Source organism: Podarcis liolepis, assembly GCF_965112155.1.
Source record: "Podarcis liolepis genome assembly, chromosome: 14".
Taxonomy (NCBI): Eukaryota; Metazoa; Chordata; class Lepidosauria; order Squamata; family Lacertidae; genus Podarcis; species Podarcis liolepis.
Window position 1 is genome coordinate 10,509,135 of NC_139569.1, and position 22,778 is coordinate 10,531,912.

Consider the following 22,778-nt stretch of genomic DNA (forward strand, 5'->3'; position numbering starts at 1 on the left):
CCCTGTCTTCTGTTGCTCCCCCTTGCGGTGTTATCCAGATTGTAAGCCCCTTGGGGTCAGGGACTTGCTCTATTCTGTTCCTTGCAAAGTGGCATGTACATAGATACAGTGGTATCTCGGGTTAAGAACTTAATACGTTCTGGAGATCTGTTCTTAACCTGAAACTGTTCTTAACCTGAGGTACCACTTTAGTTAATGGGGCCTCCTGCTGCCACTGCGCCGCCACCACACGATTTCTGTTCTCATCCTGAAGCAAAGTTCTTAACCCGAGGTACTATTTCTGGATTAGCGGAGTCTGTAACCTGAAGTGTCTGTAACCTGAAGCGTCTGTAACCCTAGGTACCACTGTAATCTCATAATTATCATATATTTTTATTAGTGGCCTATCCTACAGGGCTGTTGTGGGAGGAATATTGAGAGCGCTTTGGACCCTTGGGAGTGGACGTTGCTGATGAAAAGCCTCCAAGGCCCTGACCTCTGCTTGCCTCCCCCCAGGGCCATGACTGCTGTCCGATGCTGTTCACCTATGACGAGCAGCAGGGCTCGCTGAGTTTCGGGGGGAAGCTGGACATCCCCAAGCAGGGCGCCCAGCGTGGCCTCACGGCTCGCGAGCGCTTCCAGAACCTGGATAAGAAAGCCAGCTCTGATACCACCAGCAATGCCACTCTGGACACCCTCCACAAGAACAGCATCAGGTAAGTTCTTCCGTGGGCTCTGCCCCTCTGCAAATTAAACAAGATAACATTGCAGAACTGCAGCTGCAGGCGTGCAAGACCAGATCCAGCCTGATCTAAGAGACCCGCCAGCAGCTGCAGGGAAAAGACTGCCCCAGCTCCCCTGTGCTGAGACTTCGGAAAGCCGTGACCAGTCAAATGACACTGGGATACATGGACTGGCTCGGTATAAGGCAGCTCCGTACATTCAGTGGAAGGGTCATCTTTCCCCAGGTCTTGTTGAGATCCTCTCTGAATTCACCAGGCAATGGGACAGATCTGCTATGAAAGAATGAAGCTCAAACTTCAGGGCCACTTTTCCTGGAGCCACATGGCTGCAAAATTCTAGGGCAACTAAACCAAATTTGAGTCGCACATCTCCAATTGATTCATGTTTTGTTGTCTACGTTTCAACAACCCCAAAGTTTTGGAGTTGGTAGCTCAGGTGTTGGAAAGGTGTGGTGATCTGTCATGGAACAACCCCATTCAAGAAGGTAATGGTGGCTACCCAGACCTTGTTGCTGGTTGCCAAGGGGGCCCCATGACTCTTCAAGCTTCAGGGCCCCCAAAACGTTGGTCCGCCACTAGACATAAACTGCTTGAATCCTGGGAGGACAGAGGTTGGGTAGATTGCATGTTTGGGAGGCAGGCAATTTACCTGCTCTAGATGGAGTCTAGAAGGAGCAAGTGCGTGTATTGGAGGTGCTCCAAGATACATCTTTGACACCAGAGGGCATTCCTCTATGGCTAGCAGTGCCTTTTACCAGCTTTGTCTGGTTCGCCAGCTACTGCTGTTCCTGGACAGGGATAGCCTGACCACCTTAGTCCATGCACTGGCAAACTTGAGGCTGGATTACTGTAATGTGGGGCTGACCTTGGACCTGGTGCATAAGCTCCAGCTGGTGCAAATGCGTCAGCCAGACTGCTGGAGGGGACATCTGGCCCAGCAGCATGTGACACCTGGCTACCCATTTACTACCAAGCCAGGTTCAAGGTCCTTGTATTAATTTACAAAGCCCTGAAGAACTGAGGTCCAGGGAACCCCAGGGACCACCTGAACCCTGACATCCCAGCTCCATCACTGAAAATGCCTGCAGGAGCGTCGTTAGTTGGTTCTCCAAGTTGGCGAGGCTCATCTGACAACAAGAAACTAAGATCCTTCAGGGTCATTGGCCCAGTCCTGTGGAACTTTCTGCCAATAGAATTGGCAGGCGCTTTCTGTTTCAACTTTCAGCTGCCTGCTCAAAACTTTGTAGGCAATAAAAAAATGCACCTTCCCACTATACAGTCGTACCTTGGTTCTTGAACGGAATCCATTCCAGAAGTCCGCTCGACTTCCGAAAATGTTTGACAACCAAGGTGCATCTTCCGATTGGCTGCAGAAGCTTCCTGCACCCAATTGGAAGCCGTGTCAGCTGCGTTGGACATTTGGCTTCAAAAAAATGTTCGCAAACCGGAACACTCACTTCTGGGTTTGCGGTATTTGGGGGCCAAAATGTTCGAGTCACAAGGTGTTCAAGAACCAAGGTATGACTGTATTGTTAGCCAAATTTCTGAATTTCCTGATGTAAGCCAGGCCCGTAACTCGGGAAAAGACCCTACCTCATCCAGGTCACTATCTTGGCTGAGCTGGGCTGTGGTTCAGAGGTAAAAAATCCTCTTTGCATGCAGAAGGAAGGCCCCAATCCTTGGCATCTCCCAAGTATGGCAGGGGGAAATCCCTGACTTGAGTCCCTGGAGAGACAAAAGATGTGACTCGATTCAAAGCAAGTTTTCACGTTCACTTCTTTGGGGGTAGAATTTCCTAATGGGGGCGTGCTATGGTGGAAAAGGCCCCACCCTTAGAACTATCCCCTGCCTTTGGTCTGACAACCCTTCGTCCTCTGTAAAAAAAAAGGTAAAGGACCCCTGACAGTTAAGTCCAGTTGCAGACGACTCTGGGGTTGCGATGCTCATCTCGCTTTACAGGCCAAGGGTGCTGGCGTTTGTCCGCAGACAGTTTTTCTGGGTCATGTGGCTAGCATGACTAAGCTGCTTCCGGTGCAACCGAACACCGAAACCAGAGCAGCACACGGAAACGCCATTTACCTTCCCACCGGAGCGGTACCTATTTATCTACTTGCACTTTTGGGTGTGCTTTTGAACTGCTAGGTTGGCAATCATCCTCTGTAGTCCCGTACAATTTCCCCTCTGCTTTGAGCAGTCCTAGTTTGGCAATTAACACCCACAGTTGTCTTGTCTTCCCTTTCAGCCAAATATCTGTGATTGCTGGTGGGAAAGGCAGCTGCTCCAAGTTCTGCACCACAGGGATGGACGGAGGAATGAGCCTATGGGACATCAAAGTAAGCAAAAAAAGGCTGGGTGGGGAAGATGCAGTTTTTGCCCTAATAGACTAGTGGTCACACCATTTGCATTTAGTATGTGAAGATGCTCACTAAGGAGTTGCGCCAGAGGAAGACTTTGGATGGTCACTACAAAAAGCATCACCTCCTAATGGCAAGGATGGGAAATTGTTTCTTAAGCCTGAGGGGCCACATTGCCTTCTGGGCAACCTTCTCAGGGCCACATGCAACTCAGACCTTGTGTCCCTCAGACCTTGTGGGGGGCCAGACTATATTTTGAAAAATAAAATAAAATGAACAATTTCCTATGCCCCAAAATAACCCAGAGATGCATTTTAAATAAAAGGACACATTCTACTCATGTAAAAACACCAGGCAGGCCAAACAAATAACCCAGAGATGCATTTTAAATAAAAGGACACATTCTGCTGTTTCCCAGACCGTCTGCAGGCCGGATTTAGAAGGCGATTCGGCTAGATCTGGCCCCTGGGCCTTAGTTTGCTTACCCATGGTCAGGAATAACTTTCTGAGAGTAAGAGCTGCTTGACAGTGGGAACGGGCTCCCTCAAGTGGTGGTGGACTCTGGAGTTTTTAAGCAGAGGTTGGATAGCCACCTGTCACAGATGCTTGGGTTGAAATTCCTGCATTGCAGGGGGTTGGACTAGATGACCCCTGGGGCTTGGGGAGAAAGTCTCAAGGTCCACAAAGGGATGCATTCAGCTCCTGCACCTGAGGTTTCCCACCCCTGCTCTCTGGAAACAGCCCTGAAGAGGTTTAATTAAATGGACCCATGCCCAACTCTTTACCTTCCTTTGGGATTGCTTCTTTTTTATTTTGGCAAAGTCTTTAAGAAATACACTTCCTGCAGTCTGAAGCCATGAGACATACACAATGTATGCTCCCATTGCAACGTGATATATCACGCCTGGGATCAAGCTATTATTTTTGGCACGTCCCCAGGGCTTGAATACACCCTGTAGGATTTGTCTCCACTGCAAGCTGCTGAAGTTGTCAGGTTTCAGGCTTTGGCCTGGCCTTGCATTAGTCAGAGGGAAGCAGCTGGTTTGGGGGGGGTCACGAAAAGGCACCAAATGGTTTCAGTTGTTACTGCTGGCATTTGTACTGCCAAGTGTGTGGGATTTTCTACATCTGGGGTCTCTGGGTTGTACCCAATGCTTTGTTTTGTATTTTTTTTAAAAAAAATAATAAGCAAATTTAGCAAATCAAATTATAAATCAAATATAACCAATTACGGTACATTTCCCACCCCCTCCCTCTCCCACCCTCCAAAGACTTCCCTCACCTCCCCTCTCTGATTTGTTCATACATATTATTCTCTGCATGTTATAAAGTTGTACATATCATTATCTTATCTATCCTATGTTCTACTAATAAATTTGTGGATGTTTATTCAAAACCTGCCAAGGAGTCAAAATCCTTCTGTTGTCTTTTTAAGTAGTTTGAAAATAGTTCCCATTCTTCCTTAAAGTCACAGTTGTCCTTCTCACGCAGTTTGTGTGTTAACTTTGCCATCTCCGCATAACTCATCAGTTTTTCTTGCCGTTGTTCTTTCGTTGGGACTTCCTCACTCTTCCATCCTTTGCTAACAATACTCTTTGCCGCTGGGGTTGCTCCCAATGTTAGTCCTGCTGCAAGCAGACTCATTGAAATCTACATAACTGTTGCTGCTCCATTAATTTCAGTGGGTCTACTCTGAGGCCCTACCTGCACTATAAAGCAGTATCGTACCACTTTTAACACAGTCTTCCTGCTCTTGGAACTATTCCTCTCCTGTCTGATGACCCTTTGCCCACTGCATTGGGCGTCCAATCCCTGGGAGCCCTGACCAAAACTCTGGACAGCTGCTATCCTCCAGCGCAACAGTGAAAAACATGGCCCACCTTGGGATAAGGCAGCTTCCAACGTTCCAAGTTTAAAACTAAGAGAAATGAATATTTGGGCCAAAATCAGCAGTTGCAGTTTTTGAATTCTGGATGTTGTTGTTGTTATATTGCCCTTTATCCGTAGTTCTCAGGGCGGTTCACGACATAAACATACAAGCTAAAAAATGCAAAGAACAAAACAAAACCAATAATCGCCCCCTCCCACAACACATTAGAAAGGGCTTCAAATATCAGCAAGCCAAAGGCCCAGTTGAAGAGGGTTGTTTTCACCTGATGCCTAAAGGTTTATAATGAAGGCGCCAGGCAAGCTTCCCTGGGGAGAGCATTCCACAGACAGGGAGCCACTGCAGAGAAGGCCCGTTCTCGTGTTGCCAAATCTCTCATGAAGGGCCTCAGAGGTTCGGTTCATATGGAGAGAGGCGGTCCTTGAGGTATTGCGGTCCTGAGCAATACCTTGTGAATATTTTCCATTCACAAGGAAAAGAGTCCTGGAGCAGGTGTTTCAGTGGCTCTGTCTGGCCCATTTCTGGGTGTTTTGACAATCCTTGAATGACTTTTTAGGTTTTCCTCAGCCAGAATGCCATTTTTCTTCTGACAAACCTGCGTTTTCATTTCAGAGCTTGGAGTCTGCTATGAAAGGCCTGCGGATCAAGTAGAAAAGGACTGAATAATTATTCATCTCAGCAGCGCTTCCGCCTCCCTGGAGTCTGGGGGGGTGGGCAGGGCAGAAGACCCCCGACTACCAGCTTTTGCTTCCTTACCCGATGCAACCTGCTTCATTCCTGCAATCCCGCATACCTAAAATGACAATCCCACCAGCTACAAGTTGGGCAGATTTTCTGTGTCGCCAGTGGAAAACAGGTTGATAACTGTTAACAGTGTTCAATAAAGAGATGCTGGTCACAGTTAGCATAGCAAAACTTCCATCTGCCCCTCTCCTACCACCAGGAGAGACCCTAACCATTTCCAACTGATTAAAAGTAAATCCTATTGAATGGTTATTTTATCTTTAGCAATGATTTCCACCCGTTTTCTGGGGACAGACATTAAACTAACCAGCCTGAAATTTCCAAGATTGTCCCTGGATCCTCTTTTTAAAATTGTGTGTTACATTTACTGCTTTCCAGTCCTCATGTATGGAGGTTGAGATGAAGGACAAACTGCCTATTTTTGTTAGCTCAGCAGTTTCGCATTTGAATTTTTTAAGAACTCTCAAGTGGCTGCCATCTAAACCCGGTGACTGATCACTTATCTCCACCCCCACCCCCCGTTGGGCCTAGAATATTATCTCTCAATGCCACTATCTGCCCTTGTTCCCCAGGCCATTGGGATCTGCCTCATATTTTCTTTGTAAAGACAGATGCCAATAATCCATTCAGCTTTGCTGCAGCAGTCTCCTCTTCCCTTGCCACGCCTTTGACTCCCTTGTCATCCAAAGGTGCAGCTGCCTCCCTAGATGGCTTCCTGCTATGAATATAGTTAAGAACTTGTTGTTGTTGGTCTTCGTGTTTTCAGGAGGGCTAGTATGGCGCCACTGACTTGATAGCCAATACTAGTCTTACTCAAGAGTGGACCCACTGAAATTGGACTCAACAGGTCCAATAATTTCACTGGGTTCACTCCCAAGTAGAACAACCCCATCTCTTTCCTGGGGTAGTTTTCTGTCTGCAGATATGTTTTTATGGAGAGGGTTTCTCAGACCTAGACCACTGCCATAGTTTGAAGCAGCGCCGGCCCAATTCGAATAGACTAGGCAAAGAGTGGGGGACAGAGTTGGCTCCTTCATTCCCACCAGTCCCAGCTTGCATGAGCCACAGTGGCTTCTGCAGGCCCATGTCCCGCCTCACTGAAGGCTTTGGAACTCATTCCTCAGCGCCAGCAGGGCAGGCCAGCCACAGTTGCTTCTACAGAAGACAAGGCACAGAAGGCGTTTTACGATAATTTAAACTTTATTCAGCCAAATATACAAGTTTTGCTTCCAATTTGCACCTGTTCCAACATGTTGCACAATCAAGAAAAGAGTTCTCTGGTTTTGCAGGGATGTGTTTTGTTTTCGCAGTTAAAAAGTCACTATCAGAGGAGAAGGGAAGAAATTAAGGATGGCTTCTTTTTTAAAAAATACAAATAAAAATGGGGAGAGAGAAGGGTAGAAAGTGGAAATAAAAAGACCAAAACAGCCACACGGTCCAGATCCAAATGTGTTTTTATTTCTTTGCTGCTCCACATTCCAACCCCGTAGGCCGTTTTTCAGACGAGTGCCTATCGCAAACACGCACCCGCGCCAGCATTTTGGATTTGCGCCTGCATGCCAAGACTACCAACCCCACTCCCCTCTCTCTTTTGGCCTCGCTGAAGCCGTATCTTCCCCCACCCCCTCCATTATCGCTCCAGCTTTTTCCTGCTCCCCTGGGTAGGTAATCTCGAATTTGAAAGACAGCAAAATCGTTCGGTTTATAGCACCCCCTCCTGAAGCGGCTGTGCGGGAGAATCGCTGCCCTGGCGACTCCCGCGTTCAAAGGATTATAATAGCTTGCCCACCCACCCCACTGATTCCCACCCTGCCCGCCCACCCCTCCCCACCATGGAATTCTGTGCCCAGATGAAGACGAACACGCTGCTGCCAAGTGTCTCTTAGGAGGGAAGAGGACGCCGGTTATGGCCGTGCTCTTCACGCTGCGACGTCGCCCCCTCTGTGTGTGAAGCCTCAAAGAGTGCCCAGCAGGCGCCAGCCAGGCACAGTTCCTGGGAAGTTTCCCTCCTCTCTTGTGGCTGGCGCTTACTTGTTAAGGGACAGGGACTGCAGTCTTTTGCCTGCTGAGGATGCTTCGTCTTTAGCTGGTGGGTGAAAAAGACGGAGAGAGAGAAGCAGGTTTATAAAAGCTAACCAGGCATTGCCTCGCAGGGGCTTGGACCATGTGACCCCTTTGGGTCCCCTTTCTACAGTTCTGCATACCCCCCCCTGCTCCTTTGGCCTAGAATCAGGTGCTGCTGAAACCTGCCAAACCGGCTACAACTCCTTCTCCTTGTCCCCCACCAAAAAACCTTCTCTCTCGCCTCCCCCCAAGCCTAGACTCTTTAAGGTGGCATTCCTTGAAGCCCCACTTCTTGGCTGCTTCCTTCACCTTACGGAGGCCATCAGTTTCCTCTCTTTGGGACTTTTCTCAAGCAGGATCCCGCTGCTGGCCAAGGCTTGGATATTGGGTGGGAGGGAAGGCAAAGGGAAGGGGGCACCTAAAGGCAGGGGTCTCCAGAGAACGCTCATTCCAGAATTAGTCCCATCTCCCCCCCCCCCCAGTGTGTATTTCTTTTCTTTTTTGGTCTCTCTCTCTCTCTGTGTTTTTGGAAAACAAATGTGGAATGGCAGCTGCGTTCCTCCCAGTGACCCACAGCCTCTTTACAACCATAGAGGCTTTGCACTTGTCCGTAGTACTGTGTACAATTGAGATATTGTGGAGAAAGTTGCGCCCATCTCAATGCTGGGGGTGGAATCAACAAAATATGGAAGCAGCACCAATGATCTTCAATAAAAAATAAATACAATATTTTTCGCACCATAGGACGCAGTTTTTCCGTCTTAAAAACTAAGGGGAAAAGTCTGTGCGTCCTATGGAGCGAATGCGGGGGGGGGGGGAGGCAAGCAGGAAAAGCCCCCAAGAGCCACACACAAGCTTCACACGGCTCTTGCGGGCTTTTCTAGAGGAGGGAGAAGGGACTGACACGGCCAGTCAGTCGCTTCTCCCTCCTCTAGAAAAGCCTTGCGCAATCTCTCCAGTCGTGGGAGGCTGCGCAAGGCTAAAGAGGAAGCCCGGGCAGCGAGCGCAATCCATCCCGCTCGCTGCCTGGGCTTCCTCTTTAGCCGTGCGCGCCTCTCCAGCCGCGGGAGGCTGCACAAGGCTAAAGAAGCCAACTTTTAAAAAAACTCTCTATCTCTACCTCTTTTTCTTTTTTCGTCCTTTCTCTCCCCCCCCCCCCTTATTTTCCTCTGGATCAGTGTTTTTATCTAGATTAACGTTTTAGTTTGGAGGGGGGGAATATTATAAAAAAGGAAACTTTGCAGCTTTTATTTTAGTATACAATAAAAACAGATTAAACAAAACACAAGAGAAGGAACTAGCATAGAAGAAGAAGAGAAAAGGGAAAGAGGGAGGATACAAAGCCATTTACCAGAGGTAGATCTTAACCCTTGCCTCACCTGGGAGCTTCTCTGGGCAGGAATTCCCTCAGCTTAAGTGGGGTGAGGAAAGAGTGGCAGGTAGGGGGGTACCTACCTAGACAGTGAACCCACATGTCTCTCCAATGAAAATTGGGTGTGGGCATTGTGTGAAGTGGCTGTGGATCTCCTGCCGCAGAAGTGTAGGACTGTATAGAGTTGGGAGGGCCACCCGAGGGTCATCTAGCCCAGCCCCCTCACAATGTAGGAATCACAGCTAAAGAACGCCAGGCAGATGGTCCCCCAACCGCTGCTTAAAAGCCTCCAGTGGTGGAGACCCCCAACAACTTCCGAGGTCACAGAATTGCAGGGTTGGAAGGGCACCCCAGGAGTCATCTAGTCCAGCCCCGGTGGACAGCGGGCACGATCCATCCCGTTGTGCAAGGCTAAAGATGCTGTTCAAGGCTAAAGAGGAAGCGCGCAGCCTGTCCGTTGCTCTTTGGGGCTGGGGGGGGAATAATATTTTCCCCCCTTGATTTCCCCCTCTAAAAACTAGGTGCGTCCTGTGGTCCGGTGCGTCCAATAGAGCGAAAAATACGGTAAGATTGGGGTGTGTGGAAGCACAGAAATTGGGTCATTGAAGCGATTGGGGTGGGGGAGGAAAGCAGATCCATTAGTGAAGATATAAAACCCAGCAGTTACCCAGATGGACATTCCAGGGGAGTGTCAAGAGGCTGCTGAGTGATGCAAGGCCTTTTCAAAAAGTAGAAAACGGGGGGGAGGTTGCAATAGGGTTACGGATGCTCCCACAGCTGCAAAGAACAGGCCCACATTTCTGGAGGAGCAGGAAAAAATAGGAAGAAACCCTCACCACCTCATGAACTAGAGGTAAAGCAGACAACCTCAGCAGTCTTTACAGATTCCCGCCCCCCTTCCTCTGCTGCCCCAGACTGAGAAAGCTGGGGCAAAAAAATACCAGGCCAGCACTGGTGATTAAAATACTACTTTTTCCTGCAACTACCAATCAGGTCATATCCAAGGGTGAGTAGTAATGAAGTAAGGAGATCCACTGAGACCAGCTTTCTTGGCTTTTGATCCCACACCCTGATCTGCAAGCCGAGAAACACTGCTTTTCGTCAAGCAGCCAACTAGATTACAGGGGATCCTGTTCAGCAAAGCTGGTCCCCCCAAAATACACAGCTTATTTCTGCTCAATACACGAGCATATGAAAAATGCCTCACGCTGAGACGGCCCATCAGGCTCTAATATTGTCCACTCTGGCGGGTAGCAGTTGTACAAGGCTCCAGGGCAGGGGCTAACCTGAAAGTTGAGGTTTGGGTGTATGCAAGGACTTTATGGCTCCCTCTTGAAGGAGGTGAGATGAATAGAGTTAGTTGGGCACAGAGTTGCTTCACACATGAGAGTGGCTCAGACACAACTTCAAGTCTTAACATTTTACTCCCAACATAACAACAGCCCCCTCCGCAAAAGTAGTTACTGTGCAATAATTTTGCAATGATTTTGTGTAAAATACTAATAGTTCACGAAGCTTGGCGTTTGAACGGCTCCTTCGGGACATGAAAAGAATGTCAATTCTCTGTAAATTTCACAGCCGCCTCGTACCTGGGCAGCAGGCTAGGAAAAGCCTGGAGCGAGGGAGCCATCACCGGTCAATGTAAATAGAGAGCTGGATGCCCAGTGGTTGGATCCCGCAAAAGGCAGCTCCCTAAGTTCCTGCCAGGAAGGGGCTCTATATTAAAGAGGTGGTGGGTTACTTTTTGGGGTCTGTGGGCCTGATCCTAGATGGGCAGAGGCACTCACCTGTCAGTCACCTGATGGCAAAATGGCACCAGGAGAAGGCGGGATTTCAGAGCACAACACAGGGCATGCAAAGCTCTGTGCGCAGTGATTCATTCAGAGGCCAGAGGCTTGGGCTGAGGGGAGGGAGAGTTGAGCTTTCTCTCCCTTGCCAGTGCACAATTGGGGGCACATTTTAAGGTCCACATGGTGTACTGGCAGCTGCCTCTCTAGCAGGTGGGTGTGGTTGGGGGCGGCGGCCTTGAGGCAGCCAATTTGAACCCCTGAGGTTTGGGCCATCTTCGGCTCAAAGTCTTCCTTACCTTTCCTTTCTTCCTCTTTCTTTTTGGCCGCCTCTTCCCTCTGTTTCCGGATGATGGCTAGTCGGGCGAGGTCTGCCTTGGCCTGCTCTGTCTTCCCGGCGAGGTGCATCTTCATGTACCTCTCTTTCGCCTTCTGTTTCTCAATCTCTTCTCTGTTTTGAGCAAAAGGGCGGGGGGGGGGGAGAACAATCCAGCGAAGGAGGTTTTAATCAGAGTTCAGAAGGCACTCCTTCCCACACGGACACAAGGACAGCTTAAAGGAGGCGATGGAGGGCCAAAAGGAGACCTGGAAACCTGCCCGAGGAGGCTTTTGCCTGCACCCGGAATATCCCTAAAACAGAACCACAGTTAAACTTGAGGATGTGACAACGTCCCATCCGTTTGCATTATGCTGCTGCCATTATCAGAGGCCACCAGGTACCATTTGCTAGGAAGCCACCGCAAGAGAGAGGCACCTGCCTTGATGTCCTGCTGCTGGTCTTCCCGGAGGCATCTGGCTTGGCCCCTGGGAGATACAGGATGCTGCACTAAGTGGACCTTTGAAGCTCACCCAGCAGGGCTCTTACACTTTTGAATTGAATTTTATTATTTCGGTCCCAGACCAGTTCCAGCCCACATACAATATCAAGGAAGTCATAAAACACGATAGGGATACATTTGAATTTGCAATTAGGTGTAACAGGGACAATACAGATACAGCATCAGTTAAAAAATATATAAATTAAAACTTAGTCACTAACATATAACCTGAAATTATCATTTAAAACCTTAATCATGTTGATAGCACAGCTTGTTCCCTAAGTTTTATGGCAATCGCACAGAATTTGGCTACCCTTAGCGTGATCTCAGGATCCTTGTCCTCTACCAGGGATTTTAGACATTGAAGTTTTGGATTCATTTGGAGATTTTTGCATAGTAGGGGTAATAAATACCGAGCATATATCCCCGTAGAAACGGCAGTGTAACAAGGCACGAGAGACAGTTTCTACCTCCATCAAGCCGCAGGGGCAGACTTGTTCCGCATATGGTTTACCCTCAAATCTGCCCTGCAATAAGGCAGATGGCAGCAGATGGCTTACACTTCTATGTCCCTCTACCTGCCCCGCTTCCCCACCTGAATAGCATTCAGAGCAGAGACTACTCTGTGGATTTCAACACTAGATAGAGGGTACAGCTCCTCCTCTGCCTGCAGAAATCAAAGCTTCGGTCTCTTGTGTGCAGGTTGCCACAGACACCTTTGGTACCCCCAGCCCCTCTGCAATTGGCCTTGCTGCTTTTCCAAACCAACATGAGTTGGAGGTGGGCATGGTGGGGTGGGACTATCCACAGCTGGAGAAAGGTTAATCCCACGTTCCCCGGCTGCCACCCTGCTTGCACGGAAATGAGGTTTGAAAGAAGCTTCAACGTAAAGAATCTTTCAAGCCTAATTGTGGTGCACATGGGGGGGGGGATTTGATGGGGGACACCAGTAATCCCCACCACCACCAAATGTCTTCCCGTGCCGCACAATTATGCCTGAAAAAACTCTTCTATTGCCTCCCTTTTTGCAAGTGGGCTGGCCGTTTCTCTCCAGCTGCAGTTTCCAGGAAGATGTTTAAGCTTCAAAAACCCAGATTTTTTTAAAGCCTAATTGCTGGGGAAGGAGGGCCAAGTTGCTGTAGAGTTTGCATCTGGGGTTGCAGGGCACTTGGGTAGGTGGGTACAGTGGTACCTTGGGTTACAGACGCTTCAGGTTACAGACGCTTCAGTTTACAGATTCCGCTAACCCAGAAATAGTACCTCGGGTTGAGAACTTTGCTTCAGGATGAGAACAGAAATCGCGGGGCGGCGGCAGCAAGAGGCCCCATTAGCTAAAGTGGTGCTTCAGGTTAAGAACAGTTTCAGGTTAAGAATGGACCTCTGGAACGAATTAAGTTCTTAACCTGAGGTACCACTGTAATTGCTGCCCATGATGGTTTCTCAGGTTTCCAGATGGGTCCACAGGGTTGGTGGACCACCCCCCCCCCCCGGAGCAGCAGTTCTAGTAAAAGACCATCATACAGCGACTCTGCAGACTTCTTTCTGCACAGGGAGGTGCTTGCCCTGGGAAGCCAGCGCCCCTGGGTTTTGCCCCCTGAAGAGCAAGTCAAATAATTGGGACAGCACCTAGTGCCTTACTCTTGCTCCCCAGTCTCTCCAGTGTCTTGACTTTTGCAGGCCACTGTATTCCCGACTCAGTACCTCTCTGGCAGCCTCTGCTAAAACACAATTTATCCTCCCTTTGCTCAGGGCCCGTTATTGCTCCTTGACAGTCTGCGGGTTCCCAAAATAGGGAGCAGGGAACCACAGGCTCCCAGACTTCTACACGCCCCGAGCAACACTTCTCGGAGAATCCCACACGCCAGAGGGGAGGAAAGCACCTTACCGTTCTCTCCGCGACAATTCCCTGGGGCTCTCCATATCTATCTGAGTTACTTTTTTGGCTGTCTGTGCAACGCGGTTGGGATTCTCTATGTCTATCATGCCTTCCACGCCTTTGTGCTTTGGCTGGAATGAAAGAAGACGAGAGTGGAACGTGAGCAGCGGCAACTTCAGGTAGGTGGAACAAACAACATGTGAAAGCTTATGGCAGCTGATAATAAATAAAAAAGAAAAAAAAAATATTCCCCGCCCATGTGGTTGGGTTTCCCCAGCCACTCTGGGCGGCTCCCAACAGAATATTCAAATACAAAGCTCTTTCACATCTGGTGGGTGGGCGTTCCACAGGACCGGTGCCACTACCAAGAAGGCCCTCGGCACTGGACCTGTGTCTGGGCAGAATGATGGGGGTGGAGATGCTTTGTCCAAGGGGTTGGACAATTTCTAAAATCTCTAAAAGCTGTTACACACTTTTGTTCGGGGTCCTCACCTCCTTGCAAAGTTGGGGAGGGGTGGCTGTTGCAACATGAAAATGAAGATCTCCCTTGCTTTGTTTTTACTGGTTCCTGCCTCCATCCATTCTTCTCTGACTGATCATGGACTTTGGGCAGTGGTTTTCAACCAGTGTGCTATGATACCCTGGGGCGCCTTGAATGATGGTCATGGGTGCCGTGGGCAACACTGGCCTCTGTCTGTCTTTCCTTCCCTCCTTCCTCCAAAGCTCTCTCACGTCTCTGCCTCCTGAAGGCTTGTGCAGCTCTTGCTGCAAAAGCCCTAGCCACAAGCTCCGTAGGAGAATTGGTGCCTCTGGTGCTGGTCAGGGGGTGCTGGTTGCCAGGAGCTGATGTGGCCTCAGAGTAAGCAAGCAAGCAGGCCAGCCAGCTAGTCTGCCAGCCCTTGCTGTTGGGAATGGACAGGCAAGTCCCAGGCCTCTGTGGGGCAGTGTGAGGAGGCACCTCTCTTTGGGGGGCAGCTGAGACCAGGGGCAACAGCATCGGCTGCCTGGAGGACTCCCAAGTAGAGGAGAGGAGGCTGAGGGAACACTCCACATGGGAGGGTGTTCGAAAAAGGGTGAGAGGCTGCAGGCAAGGGGTGACATAACTGGCTCCTGAGCCCCACAGGGGAGTCGCAGAAAGAATGCAGTTGGTCAAGGGAGCTGTGGACTCAAAAAGGTTGAAACCCTCTGACTTAGGGGATTCAGAGGCCCTTGGGGAGTTGGGCTGCAAGAGCCAACCCATGTTTCCCCTACAGCAGCCTTCTCAAAGTTTGCCCAAGCCCACTGCAGCAGATGGTTATCTGAACTAGGGTGGTGGGCTCTTCCCCAGTTGGTTGCTGGGTTCTCTCTGGAAAAACCTACTCGGGGAATGGGACCTATCCCTATCCCTTCCCTCTCTGCTGCCCCTGCTTCCTGCTATGTTATCAGTGCATCCCAAGAGAGACAGGGGTGGGGGAACTCTTTCAGCCCAAATTCTCTCTTACGGGAATCTTCCAGGGGGGAAATGGATGCGGTTTCTCAGCTTTGTACAGTAGGTCCTATTTCAGCGAAACACAACTCATGAGTTTTCTATACACCTCTCCCTTTCTCTTGTCGCAGTTTGAGGGCATGTCCCAGGGTTGGCAAAGGGGAGGGGGCATGGCTTTGGGGGAGTCCTCAGGGCCACACAGAAATATCTAGAGGGCCACATTTAGCCCTGTAAGAGCTCGTCTGGAAGAAAACCAGCCCTCCAGGGTGAAGAACTTGGCAGCAATCAGCTGGATGAGAAATGACCTGAATTTCAAGGATTAACACGAACTGAGCATCCTTCCATGAAACATCTCTTTAGTACCTGGTAGTCTTCATCGTCCTCGTCCTCCTCTTCACTCTCGTCTGAATCTAGCGATTTCTCCTTCTTTTTGGGTTCTCCTGTTGCCCCATCACCGCCTTCCTCTGCTTCCTCCTCCTCCTGTGGAAGCGAAAAGCATTATCAGTGCTGGGCGACCACAGAGTAGAAGTTACAGTGCGAGTAGGACTGCTCCTCGAACTGCTCTTCATCCATGAAGCTCACTGGGTGATCTGGACCAACCGCCTCCTCTAAACCTAACCTACCTGTCAGGGCTGTTGTGAGGATGAAACGGGGGGATCCATTTATGCTGCCCTTACAACTCCTTACAAAGGATAGTGGACTACAGATCTAATACGTCTATTTTATTTTTTTACATCATGTTCTGTCCCAGAGGTATGGACATGTGCAAAGGAGGCCAGGCAAATGACGGAAGTGGCCCAGATTCATTGGATTCTGTAAGCAATAATTAAGCATTTGAGAGCTAGTGTGTTGTCGTAGTGAGAAAGCTGGTCTGAGGAAACATCGGTTCAGATTCCCACTCAGCCACAAAGCTCACAGGGTGAGCTGGAGACAGACACTCAATTCTAGTGTGCTGTACTGCTGCAAGGGGTTATTATAATGATGAACGAAGTACCTATCCTCAGCATCTCCTTGGAGTAAAGGTAAATGTCAGGGAACTGCCATCAGAGGCAAGAGGAGAGGTAAGACGCTCCAATGATGCAGGGGAGGGAACTAGCAAGGAGAGAGAGAGGGCTTCCACTGGGGAAGGAAATCCCGGGGACACCAGGGAGAAAGGGGAGGCTGAGAGTACTGCGGAGGGGAGGCTCCGAGACTCTTCCAGTGAAATCAGCGGAGAGAGCACAGGACCTCCGCTTGGCACGCCCACGCTGCGCAGAAGGCTTCCGCGCAGAGAATCTAGGCGGAGACTTGGAGTCAAGGAATTTTTATGTTGGAGGAAGTTTAGGAAACACCCACTGACGGATTCTGCCAGTGACTGAGACAGTCGCGTTGTAAGGGCTGTCAAACCAGGGAAAGGTTTAACTATACAACCAGCTTGGAGCAGTTTGCAGTTTACGCACAAGCAACCCCAATTCCCACTACAGTAAAGGTCAATGCTAATAAATATGTTGCAAGCTTTTGCCCAACGTTAAGGTCTTCTCTCTGTGAGGAGTGCGTGTGGGAGCCAGGCCTTGTGACCAATAGGACTCTGCAGGACTGGGGCCTTCCTAAGTTTGTTCTGAAGAGGCAAGGTGCGGCTGCACAGGTGAGGCCGATTGGTAACTCACAGCACCTGGTGGCAAGATCCAGGAAGGGAAAAAAGCTCAGCATTTCCCTTAGGATCTTTGCCACAGCAACACATTCCCTGCCTTTCTGCGTTTGGCTCCTTGACTCCTTGATCCTCAGGCCCTTGACTTCCTGACTCCTGTTCCTGCTCCCACCTCGCCATCTTGCCCCCAGTCCCGATGTCCCCAGCCAGGACTTTGATCGCCCGTGAACCGGACCGTGACACTCTCAATATGAAAAATGTATAATTCCTTTTTCTAAATCCCCTTTTTTGCAGATGGGAGGCTGAGAGAAGAACTCATGTGCCTGTGTCAAAGGAAAAGGTGAACCAGGTGACTTCCCCTCTCACAGTTCAACTCGTGCTTGCTATCGTTACCCCAGCTCTGTGAAAACAGCAGCAGACACACACTTACCTTGGCCTTCTGTTTCTCTGCTTGGAGCTGAGCGTCAATCTCCTCGGGGCTTGTGTACTGCCGTGCCCGGCCTTTGTGGCCTCCTTTCCTACCTGCAAGGAAAGAGCCAGTTTAGGGATTTGAGACCTCCTGGTATAGGGCAGTATGCAAATTTAACATACAGCAAACAATAAAATAATAAATAATAAAACAACTTCAGGCAGCCACTGTTGGCCTCGTCTCCTCGCTCTTGGCTTGTTGCAGTCAACCAAGCAAGACCAGACCAAAATGCCTAGGCAGTCCAGTGTCCTGCCCCTTCTGCCCAGTTGCAACGAAACAGGTAGACTCCAATTCTTCATCAGCACCAGCCAGCATGACTAATGGATGTGGATGATGGGAGTTGGAGTCCAGCAATGTTTGGAACGCACTAGGCTGGGAAAGTTGCCCTAGAATGTCCCAGCAGTCAATCATCATCATCATCATCATCGTACCCTGCCCATCTGACTGGGTGGCTTCCAACAGATATAAAAGACAGCCTCCCACTTGGCTTGCCCACAGCATCCCTGTCTTCCCCTCACTGCCTGACTCATGCCCTGGGCTGCAGGCCAACTACAAATCCCACAGCTGTTCCATACAGTCAGGCTGCATGTGCAACGCCACCTTTAAAGCTGTGTCATACCACTTGGAACAGTCACAGCTTCCCCCCAAAGAATCCTGGGAACTGTAGTTTGTTAAAGCTGCTGAGAGATGTTAGAAGACCTCTATTCCCTTCAGACAAAATACAGCTTCTGGGATGGTTTAACTGTCAATCCCTCTTCCCAGAGAATGCTGGGAACTGTAGCTTTGGAAGGAGAATAGGGGCCTCTTCCGATGTTGTTACACTACTATTCCCGTCAGCCCAGCCAGCATGGCAGCAGCTGGATCCCAACAACATCTGGATGGTCACAAGTTCCCTGTGCCTGCTCTATATTATTTGTATATTATTTGATATTATTTGTATATTATTATTTGTAGACCCATATGAAACTGGGAATTCTAATGCAAGGTAGAATTCAAGATTGTGCTCATGTGAGCAAATCTGCCTACAACAGACAAACAGTGGGAACTGGATCTAAAAAAAAATAGTGGGGGGAAACAGGCTGCTTATGTGCCACATACTGAACAAGAAGGATGAGCAGTCACTGTTTTCATTCCCTCGTAGCTCAAAGCTGCTGTGTCAGTTGTGTTGCTCTATCATTCACTTACCGCATTTACAGGCAATGCCCCCCTTCACTTGAAGGTCTCAGGGCAGAAAGACACAAAGCCAAAACTAAAACAATTGCAAAGAGAGCTGAGAGGGGCGGGAGCAATACAAGGAGGTCAATCTAAAAATGTAAGGTTAGGGGAAATAAACACCTCCTCTCTGCCACTATCTTTTTTGTTTGGAGGTGGAGGTGGAGCTGTCCAGCCAGCATGGCCAGCAATGGAGAGAGATGCAGTCCTACAGCATCTGGAACCATGTTGACTATTCCTGACCCAGAGAAAGACATCTGTCGCGTTGGGTGAAGCTTCATTAATTTAATTCCAACTGGCCACAGAAAACCTCTTACTGCTAACTGGTTAACGCAAGCTAGTTTGTCTGTCACACAACCCTGACACTTAAGTTGCTTTAAAAAAAACCAAACAAACAAACCCACATTTGGGAGCTGCATCCTCCAAGGCACATGGAAGTTGCTACCACAAGATGCTATGTGGCTTTGAAAATGATCAAATGCAAAGAACTTGGGTCAACCAACAGTTCTTAGCTGAATAGATCCTCCATGTTCAGAAGCAATTTAACACAGAATACCAGGGAACCAGGAACAAACAAGAAGGGGGTGTGTGGCTTTCATGCCCTAGTGGTAAACTTCCACGGGGAGTCTGGAAAGTACCCTATGAAAAACAGAAGACTGGATAATTTGGACCTTTGTTCCGACCCAACAGAGCAATTCCTGAAACACTTCTGTTGTTTCAAATACGCATATCCAGCACCCCAGCCATAAATGCTCAGTGTTTGTAGCCTAGCCATCTCCTGCCTTGTCGTTTTTTGAACTATGCTTTGCTCTTGTACTATTGGCCAGATCTGCTGCACTGAGAGAGCACTGGGTACTGCAGCTTCCATTTCTTTCAGGATGTCATCATGCTTCAGTGGCAAACCTCATCGTGCCCCTTTTGTAGATCTGGCGAGGAAGAGTATCCAAGAGCCACCACTAGGAAACCCTGATTATGGAAAAGCTAGCATTCAGGAAAGACATCCTGGCAGAATCCCTTGGAAATAGTTCAAACTGGGTGTGGTGCAGCTTCAGGACTTGCTCGTTCTTCCTCTCCTGTTCATGCAAGCAACCAGTCATGCGCTGAATATGCAGCGGCAAGGCAGCCTCTCCACGGGGGGGGGGGGGGGGGGAGAGAGGCAGCAACAAGCTCAGTCATGCCTCCATCTTCACTAAAAAAGGTCTGGCGAAAGCCAAGCTATCAGTTTCTTTTCTATTGCAGTCTCCTCCTCCTGGCTCTGTGCCACCGCTTCAGACGGGCAGAATTTTCAACTTCATATATACACCTTTCCCTTCTGAAGAATTAGGGACGCTGTCGTTTTTAACCAACCAATTTAGCTAAATGCACAATAGCCATGATAACCTTCATTCAGAAATGACGTAGAATAAGCTCTGCATCAATTCACCGAAACTGACACACACACACACACAAATTAGCATCAGCACTCATCAAAGCAAGATGACTGCTTCTGTTTCCTTCCTCAGCTGCTGCTGCTGCTGGTGGTGGTTAAGAATGAAAGGCACGAGCTGGTAGCCTCCAGTACAAAACAAGCCCCTAATCTAGCCAAGTGTCCACTGGCTTCCCTTGTTCAATCTGTTCTTCTCCTGGGGAAAACAACACAGGCTTACTCAAAAGGTTGGGTTGGGGGACCGGTGGTTCTCCAGATGTCACTGGAGAACTCTCATCAATCCAGCCAACTTGGTCAATGGAAAGGGATGGTGGGAGTTGTAGTCTAAATAATGGAGGTCCCCCAGCTATGTTGTAAAGACAAATCTATTATGTGCAGCCTGCTTTGAGCTCTTCTCAAAAGGACTATATTTATATGCTGATTAGACTCAACCCCCTCAACCTGTCAGGGGCTCCTAGCTTGACCTCCACTCCTCTCTCTAGCTGAGGACTATCCAGAGGGTTTCCTTTTTTAAAAGTCTTGCTGTTAGCTTTCGGCCTGCAATTCCATACAGAGGCTTTTGGAAAGTGTTTATGGAGTATATTACACAAGGATGCAGGTACAGTGGTACCATGGGTTAAGTAGTTCGTTCCGTAATTGACCTGAAACTGTTCTTAACCTGAAGCACCACTTTAGCTAATGGGGCCTCCTGCTGCCGGAGCCCGATTTCTGTTCTCATCCTGAAGCAAAGTTCTTAACCTGAAGCACTATTTCTGGGTTAGCGGAGTCTGTAACCTGAAGCGTCTGTAACCTGAGGTACCACTGTACCAAGTCAGACCATTGACCTCACTATTATCTACACTGACTGGCAGCAGGTCTCTAGGGTTGCAGACAGGGGCTCGTCTATCTGAGGCCCTTCCATGAGAGGCCTGGAGGGCAGCAACACAATAACGGGCGTTTTCCGAGGTGGCTTCCCATTTGTAGAATGCTCTCCCCAGGAAAGCTCATCTGGCACCATCTTTATATATCTTTAGATGTCAGGCAGTAACTTTTTTTAAATAATTAAGCCTTTGGCCTTAAACTATCTGTGGCCTTTTAGAAGTGTGTGGGATGTTTTTTAATGTAACACAAACACACACTGTTTTAATGTATCTATGTGGGGTTTTGTTTGTTTGTTTGTCTGGCTGCAAGTTGCTTTGGGTTACCTTGGGCAAGATAAATTGACTAACAGATTTAATAAATACAACAACCACCACCACCTTGGGAGATGGCAGGGAGCAAGAACAACAACAACAACTTTGGGAAATGGCAGGGATTGAAGCTGGAACATTCTGCAGTAAGGCTCAGTGAAAGCTGGTTCAGTGAAGTTTGGTCCTTTCTATAAGACATGAACAAAGAAAGCAGCCATATACTGAGCCAGACTCAGCCTGAGCTCAGTGTTGCCTACACCAATATTCCCAGCCCTAACCTGAGAAATGAACCAGAGACCTTCTGTTTTCAAAGCAGGTGCTCTACTGCTAAGCCACAGTCCTTGCCCTTTAAGCTCAAATTACCGTTTAATCTGGCACCCTACTGCTAACAGCACTGGTCAGGCAGGTGCCTTCCAGAAGGTCATATAGAAAAGAACCACCTGGATTCTCAACATTTGAGATTTAGGAGACTATGTGATTTAATGGGGAAAGTTCAGGGGCAGTTCCACGCCCCCTTTCCCTTCTACTTGTGCAAGCCAAGTGCCTGAATCAGCCCTCAGCCTCCTTCCCACGTGGAAGGCATATCAGAGTCTTCCCCCCCCTTTCTTTTTGTACGCATGCCCCCGCTTTGCCTGATGCAACTGCCTGATGCTCAAACCGCAGCGGGGAATCTAAGGCAGCCTGGTACCTTATAGCTACTGTTAGGGAAGGTTTCCAGATGTCGTGATTTGGTGAAAAGTTGCGGGGAAAGAGTATCATCAGGACAGAGCCCACTGAATGCATTCACCACACGCCAACTTTCCACTCCCCATCGTTTTCTTCCCGGCATTTCTAAGCTGCCTTTCACCGCAAGCCCCTTCGGGAGGCAGCTCACTTGGACCATCAAAAAAAGCACCATGAGTCGTTAGGTTGACGATTAGAAAACAGCAGCGCAGACCGTTCTATAACAAAACACGTATTTTTTTATTTTTAGTTAAAAAAATACCCGGAACAGCGCCTTGTCCAAAAGCAGAACAAGAAGGGTTTCCAAGGCGCACGAAAAGGAAGGCAAAGGAACAGCTTGGAGGGAGGGAGAAGAGAAGCCTCCTGCCATCACCCTCACGACCCTCCCACCCCTAAGAGGCGCCCCCTCCCTCCAGGTCTTAATAATAATAATAATAATAATAATAATAATAATAATAATAATATTTATTTATATCCCGCCCTCCCCAGCCGAAGCCGGGCTCAGGGCGGCTAACAACAAGACGCTCAAACCCCTCAGAGGGTCCCCAGGGAGGGAGAACAAGAGACCCCAAGTTCCCCCCCTCCAGCCGGCCCAGAGGGGAGCCCAAGATGGCAGGGGGCTCCCCGCTCCCGCCCTCCTCCTTCACCCCAGAGGGCCAGGCCACAAGGCCGCGGCCGACCCCTGGGCCTCCCCTTCCGGCCGGGCTCACCTCCTTTGGGCATAGCGAGGACGATGGCGGCGGCTCCGGCTACAAGCGACTCTTTCCTCCCCCTCCTCACTTCGCCCCGAGCTTTTGTCGCGACCCGGAAGCGGAAGTGGAGCCGGCCCTGCGCTCCTCAAGTCTATGGTCCCCCCCCCCCACCGATACACGTTTCGTGCGCGAGAGAGCGGGCGGACACGCGCTGCCTTGGGGGTCTGGCCGACGGGATGCCGGCGTCGGGAAGCGGCGGTTGTCCTCGGCGCCGCCTGACGGAAAGCTCTAAATTACAAAGTGCACTCCGCGTCCGCCGAGAGGCTTCGTGCGGTCCGCCTGCCTCGCCCCGAGGCTCCGGCCGCCATCC

At 49.5% G+C, this 22,778-nt stretch overlaps 2 protein-coding genes across 9 annotated transcripts in view; one reads left to right on the forward strand and one right to left on the reverse strand.

The window, feature by feature from the left end:
- The window catches only part of ARPC1B (actin related protein 2/3 complex subunit 1B), a 23,558-nt gene extending 16,419 nt beyond the window's left edge, over positions 1–7,139 (forward strand). For all 8 annotated transcript variants that reach the window (XM_083474499.1, XM_083474496.1, XM_083474495.1 and 5 more), the window contains 3 exons: positions 496–695; positions 2,965–3,055; positions 5,577–7,139. In XM_083474499.1, coding sequence (XP_083330625.1) covers positions 496–695; positions 2,965–3,055; positions 5,577–5,615 — 330 coding nt within the window. In that variant the 3' untranslated portion in view covers positions 5,616–7,139. The remainder of the gene's footprint in view (positions 1–495; positions 696–2,964; positions 3,056–5,576) is intronic.
- On the reverse strand, positions 6,890–22,564 carry PDAP1 (PDGFA associated protein 1). The gene is made up of 6 exons (XM_083474582.1): positions 22,427–22,564; positions 17,148–17,239; positions 15,454–15,570; positions 13,635–13,756; positions 11,231–11,382; positions 6,890–7,794 (listed from the first exon to the last, which is right to left on the reverse strand). The coding sequence occupies exons 1-6, from the start codon at positions 22,437–22,439 to the stop codon at positions 7,736–7,738; spliced, it is 555 nt and encodes a 184-aa protein (XP_083330708.1). The 5' UTR covers positions 22,440–22,564; the 3' UTR covers positions 6,890–7,735.
- Positions 22,565–22,778: the final 214 nt, after the last annotated feature.

Bases quoted from the DNA above. Each gene is read 5' to 3' on its own strand.
- PDAP1 (XM_083474582.1), bottom strand. The intron at 13,757-15,453 runs GTACTAAAGAGA...CTTTCATTCCAG, and splicing joins AGGACGATGAAGACTACCAG to CCAAAGCACAAAGGCGTGGA. The intron at 7,795-11,230 runs GTAAGGAAGACT...TTCACCCACCAG, and splicing joins GAAAGAGGAAGAAAGGAAAG to CTAAAGACGAAGCATCCTCA.